The sequence below is a fragment of the Myxine glutinosa genome, chromosome 2, assembly GCF_964187855.1.
Source record: "Myxine glutinosa chromosome 2, kmMyxGlut1.1, whole genome shotgun sequence".
In the NCBI taxonomy this organism is placed as follows: domain Eukaryota; kingdom Metazoa; phylum Chordata; class Myxini; order Myxiniformes; family Myxinidae; genus Myxine; species Myxine glutinosa.
Genome location: NC_136262.1, coordinates 205,240,072 through 205,259,999, shown reverse-complemented (window position 1 = coordinate 205,259,999; position 19,928 = coordinate 205,240,072). Strand labels below are relative to the sequence as shown.

The 19,928-nt window shown below is 43.8% G+C and overlaps 1 protein-coding gene across 3 annotated transcripts in view; it reads left to right on the top strand.

The window, feature by feature from the left end:
* Nucleotides 1-19,928, top strand: part of SFXN5 (sideroflexin 5) — a 548,869-nt gene that overhangs the window by 66,429 nt on the left and 462,512 nt on the right. For 2 of the 3 annotated variants that reach the window (XR_013622453.1, XM_068106421.2), the window contains exon 3: nucleotides 17,401-17,481. The exons of the other annotated variant lie outside the window; for it this stretch is intronic. Coding sequence is in view for 1 of the 2 variants with exons in the window: in XM_068106421.2 (XP_067962522.2) it covers nucleotides 17,401-17,481 (81 nt within the window). In the remaining variant the exon portion in view is untranslated. The remainder of the gene's footprint in view (nucleotides 1-17,400; nucleotides 17,482-19,928) is intronic. 3 annotated transcript variants of the gene reach the window in all.

Genomic DNA, 19,928 nt, shown 5'->3' with positions numbered 1-19,928 from the left:
GTTTATAGATTTATTATAATGTTTGGATTCTCTGCAAAAGCGATTTGATTCTTACTAATCTTTAAACACGATTTGTGATCCTGGCAAATCAAACTCTCTTTTTAACTGGCTTGTGTACGTTCTTTAATATCTGCATCGGTCAATGTCAAATGCACTCCGAATTATCTTTAAATGGAGCTGTTGATGTTAAATAAAATTAATATCATGATCATGAGAGCTGATTCAAATATTACAAGGTACAGAGCTTTTACAAAAAGCGACAGCAACCTGAAATTTATTTGTCAGCATTTTTAAGAGCAGCAGCGCAGATGGACCTAGATTGAGTAATGTGTGGAGACATCATTTGATGTGAATAGCATTGAGTCAGATTAATAGTGTTGGACCTCTTTTTGAGTACGGATCCCAATATGGTGGAGGAGGTTGAGGTCGGAGAGCATCTGGGGACAAGCGACCACAATATAGTAAGCGGAACTGTATTGTTAATATGTGAGGTTTGGGATAGCGGTGTTCTGCTTTTGGTTTATAGGACGGCAAACTTTGAGGGTATGAGAAGTGATGTGGCAGCTTCAGATTGGGTAGAGTTAATCAGCGGGCGATCTGCATCGGAGAAATGGGCAACCTTCAAGGAGAAAATGTGTAGAGGGCAGAGTAGGTATATTCCAGTGAGGTGTAAAGGTAGAGAGAAAGAGAGCAGGGTGGTTGGGCATGGAAGTACGCAGTGTCATCTATATCTTATAAAAGTTTTCTTGTGTTTGTGTGTCTGTCTGTGCGTTAATCTTTCATGGCTGAACCGCAGCACCTAGAACAGGCCCTAAATATTGGGTGTAGGAACTTCAGAGCCTGGGAAAGGTTTTAAGCTACCCCAACCCTAAAACCCCTCAGCCCCAGGGAAATTATCTGTATGTAATATGTTTATGTAGTTCTGAAAATCATAGAAGAAGAAAAAAAACGGCTGGGTCATTCTCCAAATGATCTTGCATAATGCTGGGGGTAGCCAGGTTTAAGTCAAGGGAACCAAAACCCCCCAAGGTATCCTCTTCCCCTCCCGCCCCCCCCCCCCAAGGAAATTATCTATGTATTGTGTGTACATCTGAAAATCATAGAATAAATGGCTGGGCCAATCTCCACCAAATTTTTCCCCCCTCCCCAACCCCCATACCCTCCCACAAGGGGCTGCATAGGAATAAACTATGTAGGGGTTCTGGCACTATGTAGGATCCATGTAGGAGTAAATTAGGGATAATATGCATCCAAGAATATTGCAGGAGGTGGCAGAGCAGATAAGCGTGGTATTAGCGGATATCTTTAGCGGCTCATTGGAATCGGGACAGGTACCGCAGGATTGGAGAATGGCAAATGTAACACTGTTATTCAAGAAAGGATCCAGAGAAGAATTGGGGGACTATAGACCTGTTAGCTGGACTTCAGTTGTGGGGAGTGTGGTGGCGACATTAATTAAATAGGGGAACATTTGAATAAATACAAACTAATTAAAGGCAGTCAACATGGACTTACCAAAGGGAGATAATATTTAACAAATTTATTGAAGTTCTGTAAAGTCATTTGTCGTTGTGTGGATGAGGGAAGTGCAGTGGAAGGAGTATGTCTTCACTTTCAGAAGGCATTTGATTGGGTACACCATGGGAGGTAGTTAGCCAATGTGAGGGCTTGCGGAGTGGCTGGCTGCTCGGATAGCTAACTGGATTGGTTACTGGATTAGTGATTGGAAGCAAAGAGTGTCTGTGAGTGAGAGGATGTCTACCTGGAAAGAAGTAATTACTGGGGTACCTCAGAGATCAGTACTCGGACCATTATTATTTATAATTTATATCAATAATTTGTATCGTGGGGTTGAGAATCAGCTTTAATTTGCAGATGACACGGAGCTGGAGATAAAATATCAGAGAGGGTGGTGATCAGATGCAGGCCTCATCGAGAATATTGTGTACGGTTTTGGTCACCACGTCTGAGGAAGGACATGGCTGCCATCGAGAAGGTTGCATGGGGTTACTGGATTGTTTCCAGGGCTAGCTGGACTAAGCTCTGAGGAACGTTTGAAGGAGGCAGTGCTTTATATATTGTGAAGGAGGCAATTGTAAGGGGATCTGATGGGGATGTTTTTCAGACAATGAAGGGTGTAGACAAGATAGATGCAGTGGGGTTTTTCAGCAGAGTGGACAGTGTTTGCACCAGGGGCCATAGCTTGAGGGTAACGAAGATGAGAGTGAGTACAGTTTTAAGGCAGAGGTCTTTCAGTCGGAGAGTGGTTAATGCATGGAATTGTGTCCCCAGTAAGGTAGTGGCAGGGGATGAGGTAGATAAGTTTAAATGGGATTTGGATAGATGCCTGGATGTATTGGGGATAGAGGGGTATGGAGATAGTTGCTTTTGTTGGATTGTCGGTAGTTTGTATGTGGATAGGTGACAATACTGGGGTTGATGCAGCACTGGCATGATGGGCGAAATGGCTCTTTCTGCACCGAAGTTCCTTGTACATCCTTGTGTATATGCTGGTGTATTTTTTTTTATTTTTTAAGAACGCAATTATTGCAAAAATCTTAACTTCCCGCAAGACACCCATTTTCCATGCCTCCTCCCCTCCTTTCCAATTTAAACAGGACTTCCCATCCACACTCCAACAGGACTTCTCATCCACACTCAAACAGGAATTCCCATGCCGCACTCGAACAGGACTTCTCATCCACACTCAAACTGGACTTCCCACCCCCACTCGAGCAGGAGTCTCTACCCCCACTCGAGCAGGAGTTCCCCCGCCCAACTCGAACAAGACTCCCCCCACCCCACTTGAATAGGACTCCCCATGACCCACTCAAACAGGACTCCCCATGACCCAATCAAACAGGACTCCACCCACCCCCATCAAACAGGACTCCACCCGCCCCCATCAAACAGGACTTCCCACACCCCACTCAAGCAGCACTTCCCCACCACACTCAAACTAGACTCCCTCCGCGCAACTCGAACTGGACACCCCACCCCCACTCTAAATTGACTTCTCCCACCCCACTCGAACAGGACTCCCTTCCCTCCCCCCAACTCGAACAGGACTCCCTCCGCTCCCCCCAACTCGAACAGGATTCCCCCACCCCACTCGCACAGGACCTGCCCCCACCCAATTGAAACCGGATCTCCTCCCCCCCCCACCCCCAACTATAACAGGACTCACCACACCCCATTTGAACAGGACTCCCTGCCCCCACTCAAACAAAACTCCCCACGCACACTCGTACAGGACTCGCCAAGCCCCATTCAAACAAGACTCCCCCCGCCCCACTCGAACAGGACTCCCCACACCCTACTCGAACAGGACTCCCCCCACCCCACTCTAACTGGACTCCCCATGCCCCCACTCAAACAGGACTCCCCATGCTCCACTCAAATAGCACTCCCCACACCCCACTCAAACAGAACCCCCCTGCCCCACTCAAACAGGACCCCCAACCCCCCCCCCCACTCGAACTGGACTCCCCCGGCCCCATTCGAGCAGGACTCCCCCCGCCCCACTCGAACAGGACATGTGCTGCCCCACTCAAACAAGACCCCACCATGCCCCACTCAAACAGGACCCCCACGCCCCACTCAAACAGGACTCCCCCCGCCCCACTCAAACAGGACTCCCCCGGCCCTACTTGAAGAGGACCGCCCCCCGCCCCATTCAAACATGATCTCCTCCCCTCCTCCCCCACCCCCCCCCCAACAACTCGAACAGGGCTCCCCACACCCCATTTGAACAGGACTTCCTGCCCCCACTCAAACAAGACTCCCCCCCGCCTCACTCAAACATGACTCCCCCTGCCCCACTCGAACAGGACTCACCCCGGCCCCACTTGAACAGGACCCGCCCCCACCCCATTCAAACAGGATCTCCTCCTCCCCCCCCCCCCAACTCCAACAGGACTCCCTGCCCCCACTCAAACAAAACTCCCTACCCACACTCGTACAGGACTCCCCACGCCAAATTCAAACAAGACTCTCCCCTCGCCCACTCAAACAGGACTCCCCCACCCCCACTATAACTGGACTCCTCCCACTCCATTCGAGCAGGACTCCCCCCACCCCACTCGAACAGGACTCCCCAAGCCACACTCAAACAGGACTTCCCCGGCCCACCCGAGCAGGACTCCCCCCGCCCCACTTGAACAGGACATCTGCTGCCCCACTCGAACAAGATCCCTCCCCAACCACGCCCCACTCAAACATGATTCCCCCCTTGAACACTTGAAGAGGACCTGGCCCCCCCATTCAAACATGATCTGCTCCCCCCCCCCCCCCCCACCAACTCGAACAGGATCCCCACACCCAATTTGAACAGGACTTCCTGCCCCTACTCAAACAAGACTCTCCTCCACCTCACTCAAACAGGACTCCCCCTGCCCCACTTGAACAGGACTCCCTGCCCCCAGTGAAACAATACTCCCTCCACCCCATTTGAACATAACCCGCCCCCACCCCATTCAAACATGATCTACTCCCCCCCCCCCCTCAAACTCGAACAGGTCTCCCTGCCCCCACTCAAACAAAACTCCCTACTCACACTCGTACAAGACTCCCCAGTCCCCACACCCCATTCAAACAAGACTCCCCCCTCACCCTCTCGAACAGGACTCCCCACCCCCACTCTAACTGGACTCCTCCCACTCCACTAGAAAAGGACTCCCCACCCCCACTCTAACTGGACTCCTTCCACTCCACTCGAAAAGGACTCCCCACGCCCCACTCAAACAGAACTCCCCCTGCCCCACTCAAGCAGGACCTCCCCTGCCCCACTCGAGCAGGACTCCCCCTGCCCCACTCAAGCAGGACTCCCCCCCCGCCCCAATCAAACAGGACTCCCTACCCCCCACTCGAGCAGAACTCCCCCCGCCCAACTCGAACAGGACCCCCCCCCCTGCCTCACTTAAACAAGACTCCCCACTCAAACAGGACTCCCCACCCCCACTTAAACAAGACTCCAAACTCCACACTCAAACAGGACTCCCCACCTGCACTTATACAAGACTCCCCACTCAAACAGGACTCCCCACCTGCACTTATACAAGACTCCCCACTCAAACAGGACTCCCCACCTTCACTTAAACAAGACTCTCCACTTAAACAAGACTCCAAACTCCCCACTCAAACAGGACTCCCCACCTGCACTTATACAAGACTCCTCACTCAAACAGGACTCCCCACCCCCACTTAAACAAGACTCCTCACTCAAACAGGACTCCCCACCCCCACTTAAACAAGACTCCAAACTCCCCACTCAAACAGGACTGCCCACCTGCACTTAAACAAGACTCCCCACTCAAACAGGACTCCCCACCTGCACTTAAACAAGACTCCCCACTCAAACAGGACTCCCCACCCCCACTCAAACAAGACCCCCACACTTTCTTTCAAGCTAGAACCCTCCCCAGCCCCATTTCCCACTCACCAAACCCGACTATCCCTATCACCATTCAAACAGCCTCCCTGCCCTCTCTATTCTAGAACGTACCCACCCCCCTTTCTAATATAACTCCCCCACCCATATTCAAATGAAAGCCCCCCCTCTCCATTATAATCACATTCAAACAGGACACAATGTAAATAGGACAGAATTAGACCTCTCCATTCACCCCTGTTGATGGGCTTTTTCAATATCCTCTGTTTCATGTTCTGCTTGCTCTTGTAATTCTCCGTCCTGATAGTGGAGAGTTTTGTTTTTAATGGTTGTGTGGTTCTCTATTTGTATCTGCTGCTTGGACATTGAAATAGATTGTGCATGTGTTCGGAATATTTATTTAAAACATTAAAGGTGCCTTGATTTAACGTCGACATCGTTTGTGTTGCTTCACTCACATAAGGTGATGATGTTGCGCCACCCACATAAGGTGATGATGTTGCGCCACCCACATAAGGTAAACGATATTAAAGCTCATCTTCTGCTTTTTTCAGTCACGTGATGCTTACTCCCCATTGGGAATAGATAGCACCACATGGCACCGTAGTCATGGCCAGCTGAAAGTATGAAAAAGTACTTTGTGAAGTTTTTTTTTTTTTTTTTTTTTTTTTTTTTTTTTTTGTATACAAGATCGAGGCTCGTGAAAGAGCGAACATTAATCACACAGAAAGACAAACAGACACATAAAACAAATAACATCGGGAGCGGTAGACAAGATGGGGAGAGAGGGGGAAGGACACAAACACAACATTTGAGAGCAGGGACCGAGAGACATGGAGACATGGAGAGATCTGTGGGAGGGAGAGGGCTTTGGGGGGGAGGCATGTGAAGGGGGGGAGGCATGTGAAGGGGGGGAGGCATGTGAAGGGGGAACATTAATGGCGTTCAACATTGAGTTCAACATTGAGTTTGAGTTCAACATTAATGGCGTCTCCCATGACGAGGCATGTTGCTCTCACATCGCAGCCATGTTGATGAGCTCTGCTTTTTCGCCTCCGCTCCAGTCTAGCTCATTTGGCTCCCTCAACCCTTCAATCCTCCACAGCTCCTCCAAGATGCGGAGTACTTCCTATATACACCTCCTGGTTCAATTCACAAATCCAGACTTTTGTTCCTCTTTTCCCCATTTGTGGAACTGCCTTCAGAGGACTTTTCAACCCCATTCCTCCAGCCAAGGCTTCAATAAATTGCTGCACCACCTTTTCATGTTACCTCCACCCCCCCCCCCCTATGTTTACCTGTAATATTTTCCACGTTCATTAACTCAAACTAACCCAACCCTTGCAGTTTACTGCTTCCCTTCTCTATGTCTGTCTCTCCTCTGTTGCCAATCAATCTTTCTCTTGCTCATCATGACCACCTGTGGCCGCACTATCAATACGTTGCTATTTTACCCTCAATCGCTCCCGCTCTTCCAGGAGCCTAGATTTTGTATACAGAGGTTATTGGTTGATCTTCTTTGAAACATGGATCTCACCCTCCCTATAATTCACATCCTTGAATAGAAATATTCCACACTACTTTATGGAGATTTTGATACATTATATATTAGGATGGCACAAGGGATGCATAGAAACCTTTGAGGTGTATAGTCTGGGTTCAAATCTCGAGAGGATTGTCCTCTGTTAATCACGGTGCTGCATCAATCTTTAGAGGGATCTTGAAATCTATTTCCTATTCTACTATTTTTCTATCTATTTTTCTACTATTTTTACTATTTTTCTATTTTTTTTCTACGATTTTTATACTAATCTACTATTTTAATTCTATTTCTACTACTATTTTAAATCTACTATTTTTTTCATGTTTCATGGAAATCATGTTTCATGGAATCATGTCATGATCATTCATTTCTTGTCATGTCATGAATCATGGAATCATGTTTCATGGAAATCATGTTTCATGGAAAAATTTCATGGAAATCTACTATTTTTGATGTATTTCCCATTTTCCATAGTATTCATGTGCAGACATTAAAGATCCCACAATGTCTTCAGCAAGAGTAGGCCTTCACCATTGTGTGCTGGCAAAATGCCCAAATTGCTGCCATAATGTACAGCATTCGATTTCTGCCCTAAGCTAGTTTTTTATTTTTTTTATTTTTTTTGTATACAAGATCGAGGCTTGTGTAAGATCTAACATTGGTCACAAAAAGACAAAATGACACATAAAACATAAAACATATGACAAAGGGAGCGGGAGACAAGATGGAGAGCAGGGACATCGGGAGATCTGTGAGAGGGAGAGGGCTTGGGAGGCGGAGGCATGGGAAGGGGGGCATGGGAAGGGGGGGGGGGGTGGAAAGAGGTAAAAAATTTAAAACACATGGACACTGCTAGGACTTCCAGGAAAGAAGTCAGAATTTCAAAAAAGTGGATCTAGGGTGGATTAATGGAGGTGGAAATGATCAAGGTTTTGGATTGGGGAAGATAAGAGATGGTGGTGAACAGCTGTTTTGAAGACCTGGAGGGAGGAGTGGGATTGAAGGGCGTGGGGGAGTTTGTTCCAGAGGCGGGAGAAAAAAGGAGTAAAGGTGAGCAGAGAGTCTTGATTTTCACAGTTTAACCATCAGAGGGTTGCTGGCAGATCTTGTGCGACCTGTAGGAATATTTGGGGGACAGAGCCCAGAGAGAGCTGGGGGTGCAAGGCCGGAGAGGAGTTGGTAGAATACAGTGACCTTTACATGGCTGTTTTTCAGGCACGGAAATCTTGACGACTTCTTATCGGTGTCCTGATGCTCCTCAGTGTTTAAGATTTAAAAATTCAAGATAAGTTTATGTTGTGTTTGCATATTATGCATGCTTGCCATACATAAAAGCTGGCAGGATGGCCTAGACCTATGCTCACTCACCTCTAAGCCGTCTAGCCTGGGTTCCTATCTCAGCCCAGATATAAGCTGCCATCAAGATGTCTCACAAGCAGGACGATTCATCAACGTGTGTGCCATCGCACATTGTCTAGCCCGGCAAACCACTCAGTATAACCCTTGCCAATAAACTGCTTCAGGATGGCACATCAGAATCAGAATGATACGCACACATAACGTCTCTAAAATCACACATCCAGATGCGGCAAATCGCAGACAAGCACACTGAGCGGTTACGTGTTGCCTAGCAGTCGCACCAATTCCAACCCTTTAAGCTGTTGATAACAAGCCTACGAGATTTCCATAAGTCTTGCAAGGTCATATAAATTTTAATTGCAATAACTTGCTGTGCGATTTATTACAGAGACTAATTATGTTATTAGCTTCACTTGTTAAGTGCCATCAATAAGTCGTTTAACCCAGTTGTCACAAAACGGTTTCGCCATCTCTCTCTCTCTCTCTCTTTCGCTTCCACTTTTGATGCTTTGCCATCGAATACACAAGGAATGTACTGTTGGCATAAAGGTGACCTCTGTGTATACGAAGGAATTTTTTTTTTGCCACCACCGATATGTAGACTTGATAATAATGGGTGGTTAATCGAGGGTCATTCACTCCCTTCTGTGTAGTTTTGCTTCGGATTATCGGCTACACTAGTCTGTTACTGGCTCCAAAAACATTTTAAAACAGTTTTTAACAGTTTCCCTTTTTTCTCCCATTAGGATACCGTATAATTGTTTGCGTTTTAAGGTGTCAGGTATTTTTCTGTTTTTTTTCTCTTCCATTTGTAGTCGGGTTTATCATCAGGCCCACTTCGTCCTTCATTAGCCTGGTGTTGGCTTAGCGTTTAGGGTGCCGGCTCGGGATCCTAGGATCCTGGGTTCGAAATCCCGGTCGATCGCTGAATTAACGCCAGGGGGGTTGACTCAACCTGTCATCCTTCTGAGGTCGGCAAATGGAGTACCAGTTCACTGGTAATTCCCTGTGTGTCGCAAGAGTCGCCCAACAGGGTTGGCGGCAGGTGGGGCATCTGGACCGTAAAACATTGCTTCAAAAAGGGGACTACGGTGCCCAAAAAAGGACAACCCCTGCTCTGCGGGGAAAAGGCCTCTAAAAGTGGTTCCACTTCGTCCTTCAAAACCCAGACTGGCTCAATGAGATGGTGCGACTGATGGCATGGTAAAAGTGGGAAACAATTTTGGACATCTGAATTCTATCGGCATAAACCAATCATAGTTTGGAAAAGATGGAGGCGATGGGGTTAACATTTTTTTGCCATATACAGGACGTAGCTGCAAGTTTTACTCTGGAGGAAGCTCACGGTGAACCTAAACATAACATGATGGCCAACAGAGATTTATAGCACCTTCTAGGTGGGCTTGTATGCATTATGCTAAATGGTGTCCTATAGGCACATGAAGTGTTGCTTGCCAACACTCTGGAGTCCTTGTGCACGTGGGCAGGGGGTGTGAGTGTGGCATTGTAAGCATACAGATTGCCTTAGCCGTCTCAGCTAACGCCCGGCTCCCAGGGCACCAGGCATCTTGACTACACCGGGAATGGCGACGGGCTACAGGGACTTCCTGTCTTGCCGCCGACTTGCACCGGGGATGTCGATGCCCCGATTCGACCTCCGCCTTTCGTAGCAAACGCGCATTGAGAAAAGGGAGCCCTTCGACCGGCCATGCACCTTCGAGAGCTATAAATGGTCCAGGCGAATGAGCGACACGCGATTTTGCATAGTTTCGGCTAAATGCGGAAAGGGATTTGGATGGAAAAACTCAATTTGCAACTTTTAAGGTGGAATTCTCTCCCTACTCCCATGGCTGCACCAGCTGATCATTCTCTGATGTATTACTCTGCAGAGCGAACTTGTAGTGCTATTTGTGGCCTTCAAATGTCATTGTGCTTGGTGCAGACAGAATTTCCTTTTCGCCCTTCCTTTGTCCCTGATGTTGTCTTTCGTGAGCGTACGCCCAGGCATTTTTTTTTTTTGAGTGCTGCTTCACCTAAGGATTGCGATTGAGGACTCTGGGATTTTTGTGCTTCAATGCGTTGCGGTCCAGTTTCCTTAAATCCCGCATTAAACCCTTTCCTTACTCCCTTGCCCATGCCAACCTCACCAACCCTTTCCTTTTCCCCCTTGCCCATATCTCACGTCATCTCTCCGTACCGTTTTAAAATCCCCAAGCGCGTCATATTTCCCATTATGACGTCAAAAGCTTTCCATCCCTCAGCTTTTCTACCGTTTTGATTTCCCGTACCTGTGCGGTACCAAGATGGTTTAGTAAAATCTTGATGGTATGCATAAACCTCATTTACAAATAGGGAAAAATCGTCGGGAGATTGCGTATTGACAGTCGTGTAGAATAAATTACAGAGTTTATACTAAAGTGAGAATATGGTGTGGCTAATTGCTCATTATCACTGCTAAAGAAAGGTAAAAATTGCAAAACAGAGGTGGATGATTATGTGATATTTCACATTGCACAGTTTTTTAAAAGTCAAATTATCTTTGGATACAATGAATTAAATGGATCAAATATAAAATGTGTGAAATCCATCCTTACATTTATTATCTCCTTACTCAGCTATTCCTTATGATTTCAGTTTGTCTGATAATGCATTTCGCCTGAAGTGCGAAATATCATTTGTTGTTTGACACATTATTAATTTAAAGTTTAAACGACTAATTTGTTTGAAGCTGCATGTTTTGATGAATTGACCCTCGAGTCTGCTCCTTAATTATGGAGTTTTTATTATTATTATTTTTTGCATCGGTTCCATAAACCGTCCGCCTGTAAATGGCTTACAGACGGTCTTGCCTTGGTTCCTCTTCTAGTTTCCATCAACACAGTGGGATTTGAAATTGGCCTCAACGTGCCACGTGGCTTCCAGAGGTCCGTTGCCCAGAAGACGCGGAAGCCCAGCTGAAAAATATCACCTGCGGCTGGAATTTGAGATAGCTCTTGATACCAGGAGAGTTGCTCTGCTAAAGAGTGTTTAGCCTTTTGAGAAATGGGCTCTCTTGCTCTCCTAAATCTATTTGGGGTCGTTGACGATCTGGAGAGTCGGGAGGCCCTTTGACTGCATGTCCAGTGTGGCAGATAGTGATCAGAAGAGGAGGGTGATGACAGGGAGGCATAAAGGTTGAAACAAAAAAAGGCTGTGATGACCTGGCCTGCAAACGCATTTTGTATAAGTGAATGAATGGACCACATTTAGAGGCCATTTCTCCCCCCCCCCCCCCACCCCACCCGCAGAGCAGGGGTTGGCCTTTTCCGGGCACCTTGGTCCCCTTTTTGAAGCAATGTTTTATGGCCGGATGCCCTACCTGCCGCCAACCCTGTTGGTCACCTCTTGCGACACACAGGGAATTACCAATTAACTGTTACTCAATTTGCCGACCTCAGAAGGATGACAGGTTGGGTCAACCCCCCTGGTGTTAATTCAGCGATCGACTCGGATTCGAACCCGGGATCCTAGGTTCCCAAGCCGGCACCCTAACCGCTAAGCCAACACCAGTCATTTTTGTATAAGTATTGAAACAAAAAAGAAATTGTCCGAAAAAGAGCTAATTAATTTGGTGTATTCATACCCAGTAGGAGGCGAGGCACACTTACCTTGAAGGATGAGAGCGAGAATAGTTCAATTCATGCTAATTGGGATTCGCAGAACACTCCAGAATGTGTCGGAGTGCACGCACTCTCCTCTCCTCTCGTCTTACCCTCCCCTGCAAATGGGATTTAGCAGTTTTAGTGCACGGAAGAATACGGGCCATCTTTTTCCCACACATTCCTTCCTCCAGATGTGATCGTGTTTACCCTATAGAAACAATCATATTATAAAGAACTTCAAAGCAGAATTTGTGCAAGAAGACGAAAAACTGCCAAGATCGCTTACTGAGGCTGGCAAGGTGAGAAAGGCTCTGGCCTTGCACAATGATTCTCAATACCATCCCGGTAATTAAGCTAAGATGACGAAACCATACGTTTCAACAATTATGACCAGTATTTCATTCAACAACTTAGCATATTGCTGCTTTTGCTAATTGAACATTGGACCTGCATGCATTGGCAAGGACTTGAGGAGGCATGGGGCTTCAAAACAATGTCTGTGGCAAACGTGTTTGGAAGTTTGTCGGTGAAATCGAACATTCTTTTCTACATTCTATCTCTTTGCACAAGCGGTGTCTGAGCACGAGTAGAAATGGATTCTTATATAATCATTATATGTATCGGCAACAAATGTGCACATATCATGTGTGGATGCAGAACTAGGGTTGAAGCTTTGACCTTTCTAGAAGAGCATTCAGACTTTATGGAGTTTTATAATATATATATATAGTTATATACACTAGCTTGGCTCGGCTCACCACGCGTCGTTACAGAGGGAAAGGGGTAGTTTAAGCTGAGGATAATGAATGTACCTGAGTTGCTGTGTTCTCATTATTTACACCAATCATAATACAAACAATTATTTTCCACAAATTTATTTGTATTGTTCGTGATATTACTTTTTTATAAGCAATGCAGGTTGAAAAAAATATATAAAAAATTCAAAAAAGAACCCCTCAGCACATACATACAGTCGGGGAAGGTGCAGAATGGAAATATGGGATGATTACACCTCACCACCACGTAATTCAAAACACCACGTAATTTAATTAATTACGTAATTTAACGTAACCCCCACGTAATTTAACCACCACGTAATTTAAAACACCTCACCACCACGTAATTCAAAACACCTCACCACCACGTAATTCAAAACACCTCACCACCACGTAATTTAAAACACCTCACCACCACGTAATTTAAAACACCTCACCACCACGTAATTTAAAACACCTCACCACCACGTAATTCAAAACACCTCACTACCAAGTAATTAAAAACACCTCACCACCACGTAATTCAAAACACCTCACCACCACGTAATTCAAAACACCTCACCACCACGTAATTTAAAACACCTCACCACCACGTAATTTAAAACACCTCACCACCACGTAATTTAAAACACCTCACCACCACGTAATTCAAAACACATCACCACCAAGTAATTAAAAACACCTCACCACCACGTAATTCAAAACACCTCACTACCACATAATTCAAAACCTCACCACCATGTAATTTAAAACACCTCACCACCACGTAATTTAAAACACCTCACAGCCACGTAATTTAAAACACCTCACCACCACGTAATTCAAAACACCTCACCACCATGTAATTTAAAACACCTCACCACCACGTAATTTAAAACACCTCACCACCACGTAATTTAAAACACCTCACCACCACGTAATTCAAAACACATCACCACCAATTAATTAAAAACACCTCACCACCACGTAATTCAAAACACCTCACTACCACATAATTAAAAACACCTCACCACCATGTAATTTAAAACACCTCACCACCACGTAATTTAAAACACCTCACAGCCACGTAATTTAAAACACCTCACCACCACGTAATTTAAAACACCTCACCACCACGTAATTCAAAACACATCACCACCAAGTAATTAAAAACACCTCACCACCACGTAATTCAAAACACCTCACCACCACGTAATTCAAAACACGTCACCACCACGAAATTCAAAACACCTCACCACCACGTAATTTAAAACACCTCACCACCACATAATTTAAAACACCTCACCACCACGTAATTCAAAACACCTCACCACCACGTAATTCAAAACACGTCACCACCACAAAATTCAAAACACTTCAGCACCACGTAATTCAAAACACCTCACCACCACGTAATTCAAAACACCTCACCACCACGTAATTCAAAACACCTCACCACCACGTAATTCAAAACACCTCACCATCACGTAATTCAAAACAACTCACCACCACCACCTAATTCAAAACACCTCACCACCACATAATTCAAAACACCTCACCACCATGTAATTCAAAATACCTCACCACCACGTAATTTAAAACACCTCACCACCACATATTTCAAACACCTCACCACCACCTAATTCAAAACACCTCACCACCACGTAATTTAAAACACCTCACCACCACATAATTCAAAACACCTCACCACCACGTAATTCAAAACACCTCACCACCACGTAATTCAAAACACCTCACCACCACGTAATTTAAAACACCTCACCACCACATAATTTAAAACAACTCTGCACCATGTAATTCAAAACACCTCAACCACCACATGATTCAAAACACCTCAGCACCACATGCAATACATGGACAGCAGGTTCGTGAAAGACTTAGGTTAAAAAAAACGATAAATGGGAAACCATGGAACCAATAAATTCCACATTCCTGTGGCACCTTCAGTCAAACATCAAGCATGGAAAGCACGTTCGTGAAGGACTTCCACAAAAAACGTACCCGTTTGAATGGTTCCATACCCTGTAAAAGGCTAATCTGCATATTCCCCTCCAACCCCCCTGCATATCTGCATATGGCGATCCACAAATGTCACGCTTAGAAAGTAGAAACCGTCACGGTATTTCGGCATTCACTTGAACTCAATATCTCTATTTTCATTCCAAACAGCATAACTCCAATCACAAATTAAGTAGCATTAATATTTAAAAAAAGACGTCATGCAAAGCACGATACTTGCAAAATCCACCCCCTCCCCCGAAAAAAAGGTTGCAATTGATCCAGCAAATTGTCCATTTCATCAAGATCAAAATTGACAATCTTGATCAAAGCTCAGGTCAACAGGATGAAAAGTGAATTTTTTTTAAGATAAAGTTTGACCTAGAGTTGACCTTTTGACCTCAAAAATAGTTGGTTTTCCAATTTACTGACTCGATATACAAATGCTGTTCAATTTTCAAGTCAATCGGATTAAAAATGGCGATTTTACAAATTTGACCTCGAGATGACTTTTGACCTCAAAATCAATAGGCTTCTCAATTGGGACGACCTCTACAACTTGGTGAAGTTTCATGGTGATCGGTTTAGAATTGTGACCTGTAGGCCGGTGACAAACAAACAGACAGACAGACAAATGAAAAATCACTCATAAAGCGACACTTGGAAAAACAGAACAAAGTAGAATGGCACTCAGTAGAGCATCCTTTTAACCTCACAAATAATTGGTGGTTGAATTAATTTAGCTGATATGAAAATCCAATTCAAATTTCAAGTCAATCGGATGAAAATTGAGAATTTTAGAAATTTCAAAAAAGTGGTTGACCTTTGGCCTATGTTGACCTTGTGACCTATGTTGGTCTGAAAAATAGTTGTTGGTTGAATTCGGTTAACTGATATGTAAATCCCATTAAATCTTCAAGTCAATCAGTTGAAAATTGAGAATTTTAAAAATTCGAAAAAAGTGGTTGCCCTTTGGCCTATGTTGACCTTGTGACCTATGTTGGTCTGAAAAATAGTTGTTGGTTGAATTCAGTTCGCCGATATGTTAATCCTAATCAAATTTCAAGTCAATCGGATGAAATTTGAGGATTTTAGAAATTTGAAAAAAAGTGGTTGACCTTTGGCCTATGTTGACCTTTTGACCTCAACAATATATATGATTTTGTCGGACCACAAAATCTACCATTTGGTGAAGTTTCGTGAAGATTGGTTAAAAACTGTGACCTGTAGGCAAGTAAAATTGAGCAGACAGACAAACACACAAACCAACAAACAAACAAACACACACACACACACACACACACACACACACACACACACACACACACACACACACACACACACAAACACACAAACCAGTGATCAACATGCTTGCAAACAATTTTTTTTTGTTTTTTTTTGCGAAGTAACAAACACACACACAAACCGGAGTGATCAACATACTTGCAGAATTATTTTTTTTTTTGACAAGGAACAAACGGACAGAATAACAAACGCAACCGAACAATATACTTGAAAAATCTTCGATTTTGCAAGTAATAAACTTTTACACACATTCGTGACATACACAAATATTTAAATCTGGATGTGAAGTAGTTCCGTACGGTTGGGTGAAATCAATTCCTAATTCAAAATCGTAATTGTATTCACTCCATTCCAAACGTCATTCCAATCATAAATTGATATTTCAATCCGTCAGTCAGTAAACACTTGCAACGTCTTCTCCGAAACCGCTGAAGGGATTGTGACCAAACTTGGCACAAATTATTTTTGTTGCGTTGTGACTAAAGTTTGTTCACGGCATTAAAAAAAATCTGCCCCTTTCGGGGTCTATGGGGAGATTGCACCCCAAAATATGTATTTGCTTTCTTCTCAGAAACTACACATGCAATTTCGATGAAACTTCACCACAACCTTCATCACCCGTGATGTACCAATGTTTGTTCAAGTCATTAGAAAAATTGGGGTCTGAGGAGGTATAAGGGGTTGCCCCCCAAAATAGGTATTTTTTTGTTTGTTTGCTTAAAGTCTTATGATTATGTTAGTATGATTCTGCATGCCAACAGGTCTTTAACAACCATTGAAATTGGTTTAAAATACCTTTATTCAGTGCAGTATACTGTTTATTCTACCAGGTGAGCGCCAGGGGTATTGCCCCTATGTTTATATTTGCAATTGCAAGCTTGAAATTCAACTTCACACTTGGAAACCATGTCTGCCATGGCTTGGGCATAGTGGTTTGTTGGTGAGAGCAACAGGAGAGGACATTTTACAATTAAAATCACTGCATTAGCGTGCCTCTTTGAGCAGAGGGTTGTCCATATTATGGAAGATAACATATCTACGTAAATTTCGCCGAGGGATAATGCTAATGACCATCACAGGGACAGCAGTTTAAAAGAGAAGGCCCATCAATAACAAAATGCCAACCAGAAATCAATGTTGTTCATGTCTTTTGAGCTAAATACAATGTGATGTTAATTTCTTTTCATTGGTTGTTTGAATTGTTGACCTCCTATCATATTTTTCATGTTTAAATCACTCTTTCTGGTGAAAAGTGATGGTCCCTATTTCCAACCAAACCCAAAGCCACCCACTCCATCTTTGCTCACCTTCACCTCTTATACAACACATTTGTGTTTGTATTAATCAATAACATGCACTGTCCTGCTTGTCTTTTCATCTGGAATGCAGAGAAGACTTCATGAAGCTCTGCAACTTCTTGAAGACTTTGAGCAAGGCAAATCGGTAGCCAATGGAGTTACAGACAAAGAGGTACTTCCGTCGAGTGAAGCTTCACATTGATGTGATATTTTACATGAATTTTATTGGCAATACAGCGCTTGTCACGAATCAGACACTTACGGTCACTCAATGGTTTTCATACAGGTCCATGACACGAGACGAGTGGTTAAAAAATGCAATTCCTCCTGTGTCTGACTCGAGTACTGCAAGGCCTGGAGGGTCTTCGATACAGGAGATATGATAAGCATTAAAAAAAACTTTTTTAAAGATGACTTACCTTTTTTGGCCCCACTCTTCGAGAAAGATAATTCCCATTGAGTATTAGGAAAGCTGAACAGCATTCCCTAAAGGAGTTTTTTTTCCCCAGCTTGAATTTATTGCCAAGGTATGTTTTTTTGGGAAGGTTTTGCACAACGTTACAAAACGAACGCATCTGTAACTCGTGATTTTATGACTTCATAGTGTTTCCGGCATACATCAGACATCTTAAACTCAGAGACAAAAGTGATCTGTGTTTAAAATATAGCTCGACACTGACCTGGCACTGCGGTGACCCCTGGCTGTCTGATTTGACCCCGAGCAGGCCAGCTATATGAAATGGCAGGATAAGTAACTTCTTATTTGAGTACGCTTTGATGTACTCCACATCACCACCCCCAGCTCCCACACTCCCTGCATGGATATAATTTTTCTGTTAATTAAAACAACTTTGTATCTCCTTGAAACTGCACAACTTATTTGTCATTCACACATTGATATATTTGGACTTAATGGAAGAGCAGTTTGTGGAATGGCCACATGTGTCCTTGTCTGGATAATGTCACCCGGGGCTGGCAAATTGATTTTAATTTACAATCCCAGACAAAGCAAAGGCCACATCCTCTTAGAAGTTATGGGATGTCTTGATAGCAGTCTTAAGATAAATGACAACCCTAATGCAATGCTGAAAGCTCAGGGCTACAGAGAGGGCATGCAACTCGGCTCCGCTGGTTATTATATCGCGCATTTACAAAGTTTCTCTCCCGCATGAGATGACTTCTTCTTTTTTTTGAAGTCCTGGCCTCATATTGCATGCAGCTGTAATCGATGTCCTTGTCGCTGCATCAGGCCGAGGAGAAACAACTCATTTAGCCAAAACAATTTCCTTGCCCATTTATGACATGCAAGGTTATGACATGCAAGGTCAGGTGGAAAGGTGTCTTAAATCCTTAGTCTGCACAGAGAGGTAGATCATTTAAGGAAAGTTCTTTTAGTGTGTCCAAGAAATGGAGGTCACACTCCCACACTTCCCCTGAGCCTCATAATGAGTACTTGTCAGCAATGTTACATCCTGAAGAGCGGCAGGCAATTATAGTTTTCTAAAAGTTACCCTTGCGCAAGGTGTTTGTGATGGCAAGTTTATCTGTAAAATAATTGCACCAGTGGCTATGTTTCTTTGCCAGGGTTGTTATGTTGGAATTTTTGTTTCGCTGATATGGAGCCATGTGTGTGGATCCCATTTTCCAACTATTAAATTCCCTTTTTTTTTCTTTCTTTTTTTACTGCCGCACGCTTTTAATATAGTGTTCTAATGGTGAGAATTCCTCTTGATATATGGACAAAGTCGCCTTGCATCTGGACGTCTTATTTCTCCCATAGTCGTCGTACATCTGACACATTTGTTATTATGACGGCTTTTCGCCATAATGCTTGCAGGCGAGAAAAAAAAAGAGAGAAAAAAGTTTTGAATATTGATTGCTGATAAGTCAGATGGCTGTGAGGTCCGAGTTGTTTCTGTAACTTTGGCAATTCTCTCAAATGGTTCAAATTTACACATTGTCTGGCAATGGAAACTAATTTGTATTTTCTTTCTCCATATTTTAAAGGAAATTTGCTTTGAAGACTCTTTATTATTGTTGTTATTATTATTATTATTATTATTATTATTATTATTATTATTATTATACAGAATTTTTCTCCCAAAGTAGAAAGAGAGTTTAACTTTATTTTGTGGCATGCACACTGTTTGCATTTATGCTCTCCTGGACAAGCTTGCAGAATGTCTTTGCAAACGTTGGTTAACTGTGGGGATTTAAAGGCCACAAGCCTTGAGTCCACTTTTAATTGAATTGTTTAAATGTAAAAAAATTGATTTAAAATAAATAAGTTAAAGTATTTGTTTCCCCTCCCCGCTTACCCCCACCCCCCTCAGCTCCTCCCACTTTTTCCTATTGATCCCATTGATAATAATCAATTAACAATGATAATAATTGATAAAATACTTCATTTTGCTGTTCTCTCCAATTCAACGTTTATAAATATCTTCTCCACACGTCTATGAATATCTCAACTCACTTCAATATTAAAACCCAGGAAGAGGAAACTTCCCAATATTTCCAGGTGCCATTTCCCAATATGAACATGTCAATCTTTTCAGTTGACAAGATTTTAGTTTTTTTAGATTTAAATAAAGACCAGCCTTTTCACTTTCCTTTTTC